This window comes from Python bivittatus, unplaced genomic scaffold (genome assembly GCF_059951505.1).
Source record: "Python bivittatus isolate LINGU-HERP-01145 unplaced genomic scaffold, Pbiv_v1 ctg000020_np1212, whole genome shotgun sequence".
In the NCBI taxonomy this organism is placed as follows: domain Eukaryota; kingdom Metazoa; phylum Chordata; class Lepidosauria; order Squamata; family Pythonidae; genus Python; species Python bivittatus.
The window spans coordinates 62468521-62485480 of NW_028277030.1; the positions used below are offsets into that span (position 1 = coordinate 62468521).

General features: G+C 40.7%; 1 protein-coding gene across 1 annotated transcript; it reads left to right on the top strand.

The window, feature by feature from the left end:
* The first annotated feature begins 31 nt into the window (after positions 1–31).
* On the top strand, positions 32–12078 carry RWDD1 (RWD domain containing 1). Its single transcript, XM_007429057.4, has 7 exons — positions 32–246; positions 5617–5682; positions 6605–6735; positions 7353–7496; positions 9366–9498; positions 10346–10408; positions 11796–12078. The coding sequence occupies exons 1-7, from the start codon at positions 174–176 to the stop codon at positions 11906–11908; spliced, it is 723 nt and encodes a 240-aa protein (XP_007429119.1). The 5' UTR covers positions 32–173; the 3' UTR covers positions 11909–12078.
* The last annotated feature ends 4882 nt before the right edge of the window (positions 12079–16960 follow it).

The following is a 16960-nucleotide window of genomic DNA, read 5'->3' on the forward strand; positions in this document are numbered from 1 at the left end:
TACGGCGGGGCGGCGCATTGCGCGTGCGTAGAGTGGCCTGGCTCTTTTTCTCTCCCTCTTTTCCAGCCCCCGCCCCTTCGGTTCGCCGCTGCTGTGGCTTCCCCTCCGCGGGTTCCCTCTGCTGGCGGAGGCAATTGCGGGTCCGCGCGTTCCATGGCCGGCGGCGGGGGACCATGACCGACTACGGGGAGGAACAGCGCAATGAGCTGGAGGCCTTGGAGTCCATCTATCCGGACTCCTTCACAGGTAGGGCGGCAAGTGGAACTCCGCGCTGGGCGGCGCGTGGGTTCGCGGGGTGGCGGCGGCGGCTGCAAGTTTCCAGCATGCGGCGCGCATTCTTTTGCCCCGTTCTTCCTGTTACAGCTCTTCTTTCTGGACTGGCCCTTCCGACACGCCAGTCAGAGGATCTGCCTCTCCAAGCACTGGCCGTGTGGCCGCCTAGTGTGTCGTGAGGAGCCCGCTCGGGCTTCGCTGGGTCGTGAGAAGGCAGAAAATTGGATAAAGAACCCAGCTATTTAGAGTTCGCTTGGGACTTCCAGCTTTCCGAGGGACACGGGATCCGTGCTCTTGTTCTCGCTTGCTGCCATAAGGGGAGGTCTTGTCTAATCTCATTTCTTTCTTCGACAATTTATTGGGGTGAGGGGGGCCGCAATGCATGAATAAGCTAAAGCTCTCCAACGACTTGGCTTAGTGGTGTTTGAACAGTGGACGGTACAAACCGTGCACTCTGAAGTAGCCTCCTTAAAAAGTTATTCCTGCCTAGGTCCTGATGCTGTCATTCCATCCATACTCGATTTGTTGCACTCTTTGAAAGTAAAATCTGATTATTAAAACATTTGTTATGTTATCATCTTTTTGAATGTTAGGAAAAGAAGTTTAGAATAAAGTTTACAGTGAAGTTGTAACCCAAAGCAGGAAGGAAAAGCCATATATAAATATAAAAAAATCTAAATAAAAATGAGATCAGACGATTGCCAAACCTGTAGTTTGTAGTGACAGAAGACATGCCCTTCTCAAACTTGCTTCTGGTAATTCTGGAAGGGATCAGTATATCCTATAGTCTTATAGAACTGGAAGAGATTTTAGAGTGCACCTCTGAAAGGTGACCATCCACGGTCCTGTTTTAAGAGCTCTAGTGAAGAACTCACCACCATGCATGTGGCAGCCTGTTCCACTGGCTGACAGCTTGTATAGTGAGGAAGTTCCTCCTGATGTCTAGTCTGAAGCTCCTGCTTTGAAGTTTCACCCCACTGTTTTTGTTCTTGCAAAATAGAGTTGCTCTGGGGCAATAGAAAATAAGTCCACTCCATCTTTCTGACAACTCCTCAGCTATTTAAGATTGCTATCACACCTCCAGTTAGTCAGCTGGCTACACATACCCAAATCCTTCCACTGTTCCTTATAGGACACTTCACCATTTTAGTGGCCCTCCTATGAAGTTACTCCAATTTGTCACTGTCCATTTTGAACTGTGGTACCCAGGACTGGACACAATATTCCAAATGAGGTCTGACCAGGGTGGAATAGAGTAGAACAATAATTTCTTATGATCTGGACTGAATCTCCTGTTAGTGAACCCTGAGATAGCATTTGCCTTTTTAGTAGCCGCATCACCCTGCTGGCTCATGTTTAACTTGTAGTTGACAAGAACACCCATATTCTTTTCACATGTGCTACTGCCAAGTCAGGTCTCCCCCATCCTAGACTTGTACCATATATTTTTCCTATTCAGATGTAGAACTGTACATTTCTTCTTGTTAATTTCTATCCTGTTCATTTCAGCCTATAACCCTGCCTTGTTTGTTTTTTTTAATCCGTTCAGTATGTCCAATTCTTGGAGACTGCCTGGACAAGTCCCTGAAGTTTTCTTGGCAAGGGTTTTCGGAAGTGGTTTGCCATTACCTCCTTCCTAGGGCTGAGAGAAAGTGACTGGCCCAAGATCACCCAGCAGGCTTTGTGCCTAGGCGGGACTAGAACTCACAGTCTCCCGGTTTCTAACCTGATGTCTTAACCACTACACCAAACTGGCTCTCATAGCCCTGCCTAGACCTTTTTAAATCTTTTTATCCTCTAAAGTATAAGCCACCCTTCCCAGCTCTGTGTCATCTGCAGACCCGATAATGTATCCCTTTAACTCCCTCATCCAAGTCATTGATAAAAATTTTGAACAGCACAGGACCCGGGACAGAGTCCTATGGCGCTCCATTTGACTCTTCTCTCTAAGCTGAAGTGAAACCATTAATGATGGATGCAGTCATTCAGCCAAGTCTGAATCCATCTAACAGCATTATCTAGCCCATATTTTATCATTTTATTAGGAGAATATTATGAGGCACTTTGGCAAAGGTTTTGATGTGGTCCAGGTACGTTATGACCATTGGATTCCCCTTATCTACTAAGCTAGTAACGCTGTCAAAGAAGGAAATAAGGCTAGTTTAGAATGAACTGTTTGCCATAAACCCCTAGTGTTTCTTGCTGATTGTAGCATGGCTACCCAATGCTCATAAATACAATGCTTAATAATCTGTTTGATTGTCTTACCCAGTACAGATGTCAAGCTGACAGTTCTATACTTTCTTGGGTCCTTTTCTTCCATTTAACATGGGAATAATATTTTCTCTTCTCCTATCTTCTGGGATCTCATCTTCCTCCAGGAATTCTCAAAGATGACTAGGGAACAGCTCTGCAATCACATCTTCTCCATGCTTCAGTGCCCTAGGTATAATTTATCTGACTTTGGAGACCTGAATTTGCTTAAAGTTCTCTCTTATCCTCTCTTATTCTACAATATTCTCTTTTTCCCAGTGGCATAACAGTGACCAGCTAGGGTACCATCTTCCTTCTGAGATAAGGCAGATAGAAAATAGGAGTTAAAATGTTCTGCCTTCCCACCATCACCCATTATCACTTCCTACTTTTTTCTTTGCAATGGACCAAGTTTCTTATTAGCTTTCTTTCTAACATACCCAAAGAACCCATGTTATTTTTGGTATGTTTTGCAGAGCTCATTTTGAATTACAGACTTTTTGACAGAGTTCCTGTAGTATCTGGAGATTATCTTGGATTCTTCTTTGGTAACATGCTTCTCCTACCACTTCCTGTACATGTCCCGTTTTCTCTTCATCATTTTAGAGAATTGGCCTCTTTAGATTTTTCCTTCTCGTGGGGATTGTTACTGCACCTTCAGCATTTCTTTTTGTAGAATTTCCCATCCATCCTGACTATTTTTCTCCTTCAGAATTAAAAGAGATTGGAACTAACCTACCTATCTTCTGAGATCATCAGTATCTGCTCCTCTGAAGTCCAGTATGCAAGTCTGATTCTTCTGAATCCCATCTTCTCTGAATATCACAAATATGAGGACAACATGATCACTTTCCCCCAAGTTGTCAGTTCATGTTCACTTCAACCAATTCCTTCCTGTTGGAGGATTGGTCCAGGATAGCAGTCTCCTTGTTGTCTCTTCCACCTTCTAACAAAGGAAGTTGTCTGCACAAAAGGACAATAATTTGTTGGACATCTGACTCTTGGCAAAGCAATTCCAACAGATGTCAGATAATTGAAATCCCCATATTCATATTCAGGCTTTTGCCACCCTCTTCTTTTTGTTATACAGGTAGTCCTTGCTTAACAACCGTTCATTCAGCAACCATTCAACATTACAAGGGCACTGAACAAACATTACAAGGGCACAGTCCCCAAAGTTATGGCCCTTGTAGCGCCTCTGTGGTCACATGAACAGAATTTGGGCACTTGGCAGCCTGCCTGCATTTATGACCACAGGATGCACTTTAACTTCCCCCACCTGCCTATTTTCCTCCCATCTCTGCCCTTTTGGCTGCCCTGCACTCCACTGGCCCTGCCGCCCTGCACTCCACTGGCCCTGCTGCCTTGCCGCCCCCAGCAGACATTTGCCGTCTTCTTCCTCCCACTGCTGACAAGGCACGCCGGGCCTGGCCCTTTGTGAGGCAATTGCTAGCCGCACCAGGCCTTCTTCCCTAGGCTTGTCCAAATCACATGAAGCCTTCTCATGAGGCTTTCAAATTGGACAAGCGTGTAAAGGTAAACCAGACTAAGAAACCAATGCCATATAGGTTAATACTAGTTTTACTGTAACAGCTATAGTAACAGAATCTTGCAGGTGTGAATACGCTTCCCCCTCCCTCCCTTTACCTGTGTGAACTAGGGAAAGGCTTGTCTGAGATTTTTTTTTCAACTTACTTTCTTGATCTGGGCTCAGGCCCCTTATATTTGTTGTTCCCTTGGTGGCAGCTCTTCCTCTTGTTCTTCAAGGCCATTCCCACATCCCTCTATAACACTCCCTCCTCCTGTTTTCCCCACAACAATAGTTCTGTGAGGTAGGTTGGGTTGAGAGACAGTGACCAGCTCAAAGTCACCCAGTGAGTTTCTGGGATTGAGGGTGAACTAGAACTTAGTCTAGACCTTTCTTAATGACGGTAATTGGGTCTGGAATTTCTGTTGCTTAATGACACGGGTATAAAGTGTGACATCACGTGACCACACAGCTTAGCAACAGCAGTTCTGGCAGTCCCCAGTTACCGTTGTTAAGCGAATCACCATGGGTCATTAGGCGAGGACCTCATGTGACCTCAACTTCCTCTTGGCTTCCCCATTGACTTTGCTTGTGGGAAACTGGCAGAAAGGGTCGCAAATCACAATCATGTGACTGTGGGATGCTGCAACGGTTGGAAATGCGGGCTATTTGCCGAGTGCCCAGATCATGATCACGTGACCACAGGGGTGCTGCGATGGCTGGAACTTCAAAGACTGGTTGTACCACTCATTCAGCACCATAAGTTTGAATGGTCACTGAACAAGTCTTTGTTAACTGAGGATCACCTGTAGATTCAGTGGCCAAATTGGCCTCTTCCAATTCTATGATTCTATGAACAGAATAACATGATATGGGACTGCCATTCTGCTGTCAGAAATAAGTAATTATGTGGCACATGTGTCATGCTTTTGAATATCAAATTGCTTCACAAATATATTTATCTCCATATTTCAGTTTAGGAGCTAAGGATGAGATCATATATTTCACGACAGTGCTCTGGTTCTAATAGCTTTCTGTTTTATACCTTGACTGAGCTAGTTAAAAAGAGTGGTGTGATATCGTGGTGCAGTCTTAACACCAACCGCAGGTTTTAGCAAAATCTGGATTCAGCCTTTGGTGTGCAGGATGAATCCAGTGTCCATGTATATCAATGGCTTACTGATCCAGTGGCATCAAGCTATGTATATTCCCTCCCATCGAGAGGCTCCAATGTGGACTTTTCAGACTCTTGCTTCATCTAGTAAATGTTGTCTGTACAGCTAGTAGCCCTACATTTTGTATGTAAAGCATGTGGTCTAGCATTTCATTCCTCAGAGGGTACAGGCTCTATAGATTTTACTTCAGGCTGCACTGATTGAAGGCATAAACTACCTTTTAAAAAAAAAAATCTGTAAACTCAGCCAGATTTACATATCAAAGTGAAGAATAGCATTTTAGCAGCTCTTTAACCATTAGGACTAAGCAAATGTACGTGCCAAATTTGCAGTAGTATTCTTTAAAGACGTCATATGAGAAATAACTTCTGTTCCTTTCTTTAACAGTATTATCAGAAAACCCAACAAGTTTCACTATCACTGTGACATCTGAAGCAGGAGAAAACGATGAAAGTAAGTTGAATGCATCTCAATGTTTATATGGGAAAAAAATCTTTCAGAGAGAATAATTATGTACAAATAATTGAAAGTAAGAGCAGATTATTTCAGTATGGAACAGTGACAGACCTGGAAATCTGTGATGTTAATATTGGAGCATGTCTGCAGAAAATCCAAGATGAAATCCTAATTTGGAAATAAGACACTGGGTTGCTTTGGACAAGCTGCTGTTCTGGAGGGGTTTCAGTGGAGCTTTCCAGTAAAGTGAAGGTGAGGGTCTGGCCAAGTTCCATGTTACCTTCATACTTGAGTCAATTGATCAAGGAGCCTAGGATTCATGGCACAACACATGAGAAATGTTACCTGAATATAGTAAAAATAATTTCACAGTATTTTCAAAGCACAGATTATAAAGTTCAATGCATACTTATAAAACGAAACAAACAAACAAGTGTGCGTTGTTTATAAATTAAATCTGACACATATACTTGGAGACCAAGGAATATGTTAGACCTTGTCCTTCTAGAGTGGAGAGAAAAGTGTCCTCCAAGAGAGAGATCCAACCGAAACTCTCCTAATATGTGCGGCCAGGGCTTCTTTGAAGTCAGAGTTGGGAAAAGAGGCATTTCAGAGACATGCTGGGGAGTAGATACAGGATCTCTTCGTCTTCTGTTCACCACACACCTCTATGAACATTGAAAGTTCAATAAAAGTGATTTTAAAAACCTTGAAAGGTGGTTAAAAAACCAAGGATAGAAATCACTACACCTTCTCGTCTGCTCTCTGCCAGCATGAATCCATGCCAGCCTATGTTTTGAGTAAAGTGGACTGTTTGCCTTCTGGTCTTCCCACAAGCAATGGTAGTATTCCCATGTAAATGGTCAATATTAGTAATTTCAATTGAACATTTGAACTACTATTTTCTGTTGCACTACAGCTGTTCAGACGACCCTCAAATTCACCTATTCAGAAAACTATCCAGATGAAGTCCCATTATATGAATTGCTTTCACATGAGAATCTTGAGAATAATGATATTACAGACATACTAAAACTACTGCAGGAACAGGTAAGAAATATTCAAAGCAAACTGGATTTTCTTGATGTCAGTAGTTCTCAGATGTCAGAGGCAGTTCAACTGTTATACATTGTGTAAAAATGCATGTTCCTTCCAAACAGGAAGATAAACAAGGTTGTGACAAAATTGTCATGATTGGGTTTTCCAAGTTCAACGTTAATGGGTTTGCAGATAATACAAATGAATGTAAATACTTTATAATTTATTTCACAAAACTGTGACGCAGCTGGTACTAGCTGAGAGAGAAATTAGGGCATCTTCTTACAGAAGGTACAAGTGATTATGTCAGTTCACTACCAACTTTTTGATGTTTACTAATCTTGAAATAATTTTGCACTGAAGAGCTAAAAAAAATTATATGGCAGTCCATCAGTTTTTTAAATTTCTTTTGCAAAATCACTTGCTGCTATGAAACACATATACTGTAAATGCAAAATGAAAAGTTTTGTTGGTGATAGGGTCTGTTATGATATATGGTTCTGCCTACTTTGAATTGTGTTTTAAAGCCATTCTTACCACACTTCCTTTATTTTTTGTGTAACAAAAATTACGATTTTGTTTCCAAGTAAGTTCTTTGCAAGTGAAGCAATTATCTCTTTGTATTTCAGGCAGAAGAGAATCTAGGCATGGTAATGATCTTCACACTGGTGTCAGCTGTGCAAGAAAAACTGAATGAAATAGTAGATCAGATAAAAACAAGAAGAGAAGCAGAAAAGAAACAGAAGGAAAAAGAAGCAGAGGAGGCAGAAAAGGTGATAAAAATTTATCAACACATTGTTATAAATGCTAACAGGTAGAGAAAGTAGCGTTTAAAATATTAAAGCCTATACCCTGATTTTTTTTACCAGCGTTCCCAACCTGTGTTATAAGGGGTCACTGGAGAACTGCAAGGGTGATATTGGTGATTCCCTGCACCACTTGATAGATAGATAGATAGATAGATAGATAGATAGATAGATAGATAGATAGATAGATAGATAGATAGATAGATAGATAGATAGATAGATAGATAGGCTTCTCATCCAAAATCATGCAAGGTTATGCAGTATAAAACTATGGATTATGCTTTGTTGTTCCATGCTCAGAATCCCTTAAGATTCAACATGGCTACAAATATTGTTAAAATAGATAAAATAAGTCAGCTGAAAAGAAACTGGGTAACATGGTGGTTAGAGAGAAATGTTGTTTTAGTTTTACCCAGAGTCCTATGATTAGGTTGTAGGTCTAGTTCTAGGATACTTGCCAGCTGGATAAATTTAGTATTTGCTAAAGCGTAGTGGTTAAAGGCAGCAGGCTAGAAACCAGGAGAGTAGGAATTCTAGTCCTGCCTTAGGCATGAAGCCAGGTGGGTGACCTTGGGCCAGTCACTCTCTCTCAGCCCTAGGAAGAAGCCAATGGCAAACCATTTCCGGAAAACCTTGCCAAGAAAACTGCAGGGACTGGTCTAGGCAGTGGTCAGGAATCAAGACTGATTCAAAGGCATGTGCGCGCACACACACACACACAAAAGTAAATGAAAGGAAAATAAATAGCCATGTTTAATCAACTAGGGAAAAGTTTGAAATGCCAAAAAAAGACTGCTGGGTTGGGAAATGAAAATGCACAGTAGAAAAGAAGCCTACAGTATTTCACCTGTTCACAATTACTCTCCCACAGGGTACAATGTTATGAATTCAGCTTCATGTTTCTCACCTGCTCTCTGCAAAGAATGTAGGATCACCAAGTGTGTGTGTATATATTCACACACACACACAGTATACACACATGTACTTACATATATGCACATACACACATATATGCATACAAATACATATTTCTATTAAACAGAATATTGGTTCATAAAAAGAAAAGACAAATGAGCCTTAAGCTTCTCTTTAAGCTGAGCTTAATGCCCCTAGCAGAGCTCAGGAAGGATTTACTCTATTGCTTTATAGCGGCTGAATGATGATCTTCTGGCCTCCACTCCTCTTTTAAGTTGGCTTGTTAACATAGTGTGACAAATAAGGCTAGTATGATCCTATGGTCTGTATATGAAATCTTGGATCAGGTTAGTTAGGTAATCCATGTGTGTGTGTGTAATGAATATGAATATACTTCCATAGGACAATGTAACTATGTAATATCCTAATCATTTATGAAGAGGACTACAGTTGCTTTTGGCCTTGAATTTTCCTTTGTTGTGTTATTTATTTTGAACATGTGATGATGACAACAATGATGACAATGGCTTTAAACCTTTGTATGCTGCATCCCGCTTCCCATTAAAGCAGGGTTCCTCAACCTTGGCCACTTGAAAATGTGTGGACTTCAACTTCCAGAATTCCCCAGCCAGCCATGCTGGCTGGGGAATTCTGGGAGTTGAAGTCCACACATCTTCAAGTGGTCAAGGTTGAGAAACACTGCATTAAAGAATCTCAAAGTAGTTGTCATCAGTCTTCTGTTTCAGAACAGGTCAACTTGAGAGTTCTGGCTGGGGTTATACTTGCCTCTGTTGTCTAACTGTTTATGTGAGAATCAGTTTGATACATCAGAACTGGAAAGAAGCTGGCGGCATTATTAGGCTGCTGTGATCCTTTGTTGTATTTTTCAGAATTTTATGTTATTTTTCCCCATTTGTGTAGCAATGCTTTCATGGCACCCCTGTCACTATTGAAAACTTTCTACGCTGGAAGGCAAAATTTGATTTGGAGCTTTTAGAAATTAAAAGAAAAAAGATGAAAGAAGAAGAACAATGTGGCAAAAATAAATTAACAGGTTAGATATAATAATCTTTCTTATGTAGGCCATGTGCCTGGTCTTGGATGTGCTGGAGGATTTTATTTTGTCATTTGAATTAAATTAAATTAAATTCACACACGCCATATCAAATTGGCTGGTCATGCAATACTGGGTGGTAGGAAGTATTGGTGTCAAATAAAGCAGCCCCAATTATCCACAGAAATGCAGAAGTCACACAGTTTTTTAGATCCAGGTTTTGATATTGATAAATGTTTGAATAGATACTTTTACAGGAGATGCTAAGAAATGTTGTAGCACTAAACTGCATGCTTGAATTTTGCATGCTGTAAAAATCACTGACCCTAGTTCTGTAGGAGGTAAGAGTTATCAAATTCAGTAGGGGCCCTTTTTTCTATAGGAACATTGTAACTTCCAAATTATAGCTTTCAAGTAAGCTAGGATTGTGTCTTAGTTTATGTATTAACAGAAAGAAAACCTCATTCTCTCTAATGTAGTGTGCAAGAAAAAGAGATTGGGGGTGGGGGGAGTGGGGAAGGCTTATGTACATAATGGTAGTATTTGCATGTCCGAATCTAGACCAAGCCCAGTTTGTAGCTAAGGGTAGGGCCTTAGGTGCAACGTGTTATGTTTGCTTTAAGTTAATTCATTTTAATCATAATTCCCCATATTATCCGGAAACGGAAATTATCTAGTCATCCCTCTTCAGACTTCAAAGTCAAAAAGTACTGAAGATCTTGGTGTTTGAGCTCCATTTTCACTCTTCTCCTCCATCATGGGCTTACTCCTAGAGTTGTAACCTAAAGTATACATATCATCATTATATCAGTATCCAAATCAACTTAATTCTTCTATTTCTTAATAGGAAAGCAGCTGTTTGAGACAGATCATAACCTTGATACATCTGATATTCAATTCTTAGAAGATGGTAACCTTCTATTATTTCTACTTTCATTGCTATAGATTGTAATTTTTAGTGATAAAAATTATTTACCACTAAAGGTACTGGTATCTACACTTAGCAATTGGCTAAATTCTGCCTCCAGTACTAATAAAGAGGAATGAGTTATTTATATACTTTTGGAAACAAGCAGTTACTTCTGGTTCAGCAGTAATGTGAAGTCTGGGAGATATCCCTGTAAATGGAATATATTCTTGCATCTGTATCTCCCCTCTTAATTTGATGAGCTTCTAGCTGAAAGGAGAAGGCTAACTAAGCAAGCATATCTGCTGGGATGGAAATAAAATGGCAAGTACCAGCTGAAATCAGATAAGTCTGAATCTGACTTAAAATGACGATGTGTCTGAAAAAAACCACGTGCACTATTTTGGGCTGCTTGTAGTAGAAGCAAAATTCAGGTCTTAATAATGTAAACAGTTTTAACATCTGAAATACTCCTTGTCCTTTTTAGGATTCCATTCTGTTGATATCACATGCATTTTTTTTTAATGTTTTGCTTCATCCATGAAAGCAAACAACTTCCAGAAATCTTGCCAAGAAAACTGCAGGGATTAGTCCAGGCAGTTGCCAGGAGTCAAAATTGACTCGAAGGCATACACACAGAAAAACCTTTGGCATTACACCAGTATCTCTTATATGCACAGTTGTACGTATGTTTCCTCCAAAGTAAACTTCAGGCTTGATAATAAAAGGGACAAAATTAACTCAGCAGATATGGTAAATAGAAGACAGAAGGTGTCACTATTGTTCCACTGTAATATTTTTCTTCTTGTAGAGAGATGTACATCACTGATCCTGTGTGATTAACTTGGACCCAAACTATGTGCTCTGTATATATCAACTCCATTGCCCAAAAAGGCTTTGGGAAATCTCTGAGGAGACTTCTCAGAGGATCCACAGCAAAAGCAGTTGGAAAAGCAACTGCACGAAGGCAATGGAGTTCTCTGCCTCTACTGTTTCACTCTATTTTTTGGCTTGCAGAAAGTTGTACTCCTTTTTTTAAAAAAAGGATAATCTTAATTTTTATTTTACTAATTCAAATTGATGTAGTGGCAAGTATCAATATCTTTCCTTAACCTCAGAGCCATGCTATATGGGTCCCACATACCATACCTTCTGAATTTATTACATGCCACATGAAAGAACACCATACAAGCTTACATTTTCACGAGTTGATCGTCTGGGTAGAGACTGTTCATGGTCTGGTTTCTGCCTTCTTTGGAAATTGTAGGCCCTTTGTGTATGGGTCAATATTTAGCTAAAGCTGCTAAGTGATCATTACAAGGACCCAGTTTAGGATTCATCTTTTCTCTCCATAAAATGTCAGCTTTGTTTTCCTTTTCTCCTCTCCCAGCTGGAAACAGTGTGGAAGTAGATGAATCGTTGTTCCAGGAAATGGATGACTTGGAGTTGGAGGATGATGAGGAAGATCCAGACTACAACCCTGTTCATCTAGATAGTGACTAAATCTGGAATTGCTCTACTAGTTATTTTGATCCACAGGTTTGGACACTTGTACCCAAAAACATGCCCCATGTTCTCTTTTTCTTCAAAGAAAAGGGGGAAGTATTTTAATATCAGGAGACTTTTATTCTGGTGGCTTTCAGCCCAGGTAATAAACAGACTTTAACATTTGAGATTTGTGTCTCTTGCGTATTCTTGAAGAAAATGGGCTTTCTGGAAAAGCAGAAAATGTTCTTCTCAGTTACGTTGTTGTACTAAAGGCTTGGATTAAGACAGATGCTTTGAAGGTGATGCATTTTTTCCTTCAATTCTGAATCACAGTAGTTGATTGTAGGAGGAGCAGTTGTTCTGAAGAGAAACTGGCTTTCTTCTGTTTTGTTTGGGACATACAATTCTTGACATCACCCTGAAGATTACAGAACTATGATAGGATGCTTATTTTAGAAGAAGGATGAGATGTAGACCTTCTCAAAGGAATGATAGCTTTGGTCTGTTTCTGTAATCTTAAAGTTGAACATGATGTCTGTGACAATCACTGTTGATGCCACTGAATACAGTTTCCTCCTAAAGCACTCTGGCTGATGTCCAAGGGCAATATGTCCCTCAAACCTGCCAACTTTACTGTCAAGAATGTTAAAAAGTTAACTGTATAGTGTACTTGATGGAGCAGCTGGGAGTAGCCTCTTATCTGTGGAAATGTTTTGGATTATATTTAATCTTCCCAAAATTTCAGCAACCGAATTCTGTTGTGCCCCAGTAATTGAAACATTAAAATGCACCTCCATCTTTATAATGAGGAGTTCAGAAAAATCAGCTGTCAGTGTGCTATATAAAAATTCTGGGTGATTTGTGTGACTGATGGGTAAAACTTCTAAAAAATTGAACCTATAGTTACTGAATAGTTACTGAAGAATATTTTGCAGAAAATGGCATTGCTATCATACTTGCTAAAATGGAATTCACATGGAGCATTAATTTTCAGAAACCTTTATTTCTAATTTTATTTAACCACTGTTCAGTGAACTAACTACAAGACAAGCTATGCTAGTTTCATTAAGGTTTGTTTCAAAAAGCTAAGTTCAAACTTTTTATTATCCTGGCTTCCCCAAACGGGGTACTGTGGTTAACTGTATCTTATGGCCTAACTGCAGTTAGTTGACAAAGAAACCACAGGTATGCCAAATAGAAGAGGGGAGTGGAAGCAGGCTTATTTGTGGTACGCTGAACTTTGGTTTAGCAAAATTTATATAGAAAACCCGATATACCCATGCCTGACCTTTTCCCATCTTATCCCTAATTGTACTTTTGCAACTTATCCTTGTCCAAATTTTGATCTGGGTAATTGGCACCAGAATCTTTTGATCTGTGGTTTTTAAAAAACAACCAATTTACAAACTTTGAACTGTGTTCATGTGTGTGCATGAAAATACTTTCACAAGAAAGCTTCAGTTTGAGGAACTGAGATAATTTTGATACAAAGATTTACAAAAGTACCAAAAATATACAAATTCAATTTAAACTCAGGAGACTGTGCAGTATATCATCAGTACTTAAAACTTCACACAAGCCTAGTGTGTGAAAAGGTTGGTTGTTAAAGACAAGCTACACATTAAACTAAATAGCCAGCTGCTGCTGTGGTCCTGTGCTTCCACAGATGAGGGGTTTTGAAAGAGTAAGGTGGGGGAGCCAGACTTGTTCAAAATCCATGATGTCCTTGCCCCCATCACACAGCTTGTGGGTGGGCAGGCGTGAGAGAGTGCTGGACCCTGCTCCAAAGAAGCCTACAGAGCAACCTGGGGAGTTGGCAAATAGATTGCTGTCTGTAGTGAAACAGGAAACCACACCTGCCAAACTCTGCATCTGCAAGCCCACCAACAGAGGTTCAACAAAGGAGGCATGTTCAGACAGGTATTCTGTCCCACTTTCTTGTTCATGGTGGACAATGAAAGGCGGGGCAGCCACTTGTCAACTCACCACTTTGCCAAGCTCCATCGGGCATCCTTGTCTTGACCTGCTGGTGGTGGTCTGAAACGAGGGGCAGCAAAACTAGAGGATTTGGTCAAAATTCTGCTTCAGGCACTCTAGAAATAACCGTTCAGTGACAAGGCAAAACACAGTCAATAGATGCAGAGAGGCATCAGCAATGAGGGCAGCAAATCTGATACCAGGATAGTCTACTACTGACTTAAGGCAATGGAGGAAAGCCCTTAGCCACCTAAGAAAATCCGTGCTGGGACTTGGCAAAGTGTAAAACATGATAAGGGTGTGTAGGAACTAGCCTGGACATCAAATGTCGAAACTCTAGTACATTTGTCCGCATTTGGGGAATCAAAATACAAATGATAGTAAGAATTTCAAAAGAAGTACTATTAACTGTTTTCTGCAGATAGAGCAGGGGGTTAAACAATGTTTAGTTCTATAGCTCTAGTTAATAATTGTGAAATGTGGAATTTTATCATCCTATGTTGTGCAGGACTTAGCAATTGATTACTTCTTCAAATGCATCTTGGCAATTATTTTGCTCGTACAGCAATTTTTGTTTGCATTTGGAGCAAACCAGTTCAAACACAGTGGTTGCATAAGTATTCTTATTGCCACACAAAACAGCTAGATAAAAGCTGGTCGTACTTGTCTAGATTCAGAAGCTAAGCAAGATCATTTCTGGTTATGATTTGGATGGGAAACCCAAGAATTTAGGCTAACCTGGAACACTGAAAACAGGTTCTGGCAGAAGGACAAATGACTTCCGTGTTATTCCCAACTGGACACACTTTGGAGATTGAAATAGCATTGGAGTTGATAAATGCTTACATAAATAAACTCTATGGATGCATCCATGGAATCATCAGGGTTTTACCATTTTTCTTTCTTTCATGTCTACGATTCTTGTGCTATTTCAGGGATGTCCTCTTGTTTTACCAAAACAATGTATAATTAACAGCAACATGACTCTTTTACAGCATTACCCTTCTGGAAGAGGTAAAGAGGACATCCTAGCACAAGAAAGGATCTGAAAACGACTGCCGTACTGTAAATAGTCCCTTTTTGGGCAAGATATGGGAGAAGGTTGTAGAAATCAGCTTCAACTACCTTGACAAGTTGAAGGAACAGTCAATTGACTCATGGTCCAGGAATTGAGTCAGTTTAAGAGGTTGGATGGAATTACCTTCCCCCCAAGGCAATTTATGTATCTATTAGATTGTTATCCTGTCTTTATTCTTGGTCAATTCAAGGTAACATACATACCTAATACTTCCACCTCCTATTTTCCCCAGAACAACCTTGTGAGGTGGGTTGTGCTGAGAGAAAGTGACAGACCCAATGTCATCCAGCTGGCTTTTAGTCCTAAGGAGGACTAGAACTCAGCCTCCCAGTTTCTTCCCCAGCACCTTAGTCACTGCAACAACTAGGTGGCTGGGCTACACCATGCCCTATTCTGAAAACCACCCATAAGAAGTACAGGAGTGTTTGTTACATGGGTCTGCCCCTGAGGATGACTCAGAAAATGCAAAACATGGCAACAATGCTCTTTTCCAGAAGACCCTTGAGACAACACCCATAAAATTTATCCCAAGGAACCCACTGGCTATTACTGGTGTTGCAACCAATTTAAAATGCTTAATGTCTAAGATTTTGTATCGGAGAGTACACCTCTGCAATAGACCCTGACCCAAAGCAGGATCTGTCAGGGGAAGTGAGACTCAGCGTCCCATGGCTCGGAGAAGTGGGTTATGTGAGAATGTAGGAAAGGCCCTTCACTGTGGTGGCACCTTGGTCTGGAAAGACCTTCCTTCCCCAGGAGGCCAGACCAATCTCACCATTATCTATCTGCCTTTTGACACCAGGTGAAGGCATGGAATTTTATTCTCCAATGGGAGACCACATCTGACCGTGCCTTTTGTCCTTAAGAACCTCTCTCTCAGTGTCACTTGTGTATTATTGTGGGTTTTCAGTTTGCTTGTTCTCTAGGTTACTTGGATTTCTTTCTTCTTCTCTATTTTTTTCATTAATTATTCATTTTAGGAGAGTCCAAAATAAAGCCAAAATACCAAAATACCCTACAATAACAATCCTTGAGCTTAAAAGTCATAAACAACCAGAGAAAAGGAAAGGGGGGGGGGGGGGTTACCAGACAATCAAGAAAGGTCTCCGTTATATATTACGCTTATAGTCACTGGTTTACTAAAAGTACCATATAATATTATAATATAACCAGGGATAAAGATATTATTGTAAAATGTCATAATAGAACCAAAGTCACCATAGTTACTGGTTCATGGACTAGATCTGCCATTCATAGGTTTGTCTGAGGTTTTGACTTCACCTTCCAATGATTTGGATAAAGAACTCTGGACTTGTTCAGAGTAGACTTCAGAGTGAGAGGTTATGAGATGAGGATTGTCTGCAGTACTGCTACTCACTGTCCCCTGGATGGGAGATGGAAGGGGAAATAAGAGCTTATTTAGATTACACACCAGTTGTTTTCCAGTTTCTGCATATATCTACCCTAATGAACAGGGGAGGTGAGCTCTAGATGGGAATAGTGTATCTATTCTGGTCCACCTTGATCTCTTCATGCTATTCATGTGCAACAGCTCAGGGGATTGGGAATAGGAAGCATAGTATTCTGGCATTTCTCCTTCCTCTAGAGTTACTTGCAGTCAGGGTTGGTGTGGGGAGCTTCAGGGTTTTACTCCCTTCCCGTTTATAACATATACATGAAGCCACTGGGTGAGGTCACTCATTGGCATAGAGTGAGGAATCACTGGTAAGTTGAAGATGCTCACCGATATATATCTCCATCCCAGGCTGACCAGTGATGCTGCCAAGTTGCTTTCTCCATGTCTGGAGGCTGTGGGGGTCTGGATTTGGAGGAACAGGCTTCAACTCAACCGTAGTAAGAATGAATGGTTGTGGGTTTTGGGCCCCTCTGACACTGCAGCTGGAGATTCACGGTGCTAGTTACACACCTACAAAAGACCCAGTTATTAGCACAGGGCCAGATTATGGTGGGACAGCCTGTCTCTCATTATTTCTGCCTGTTCCATACGCTCT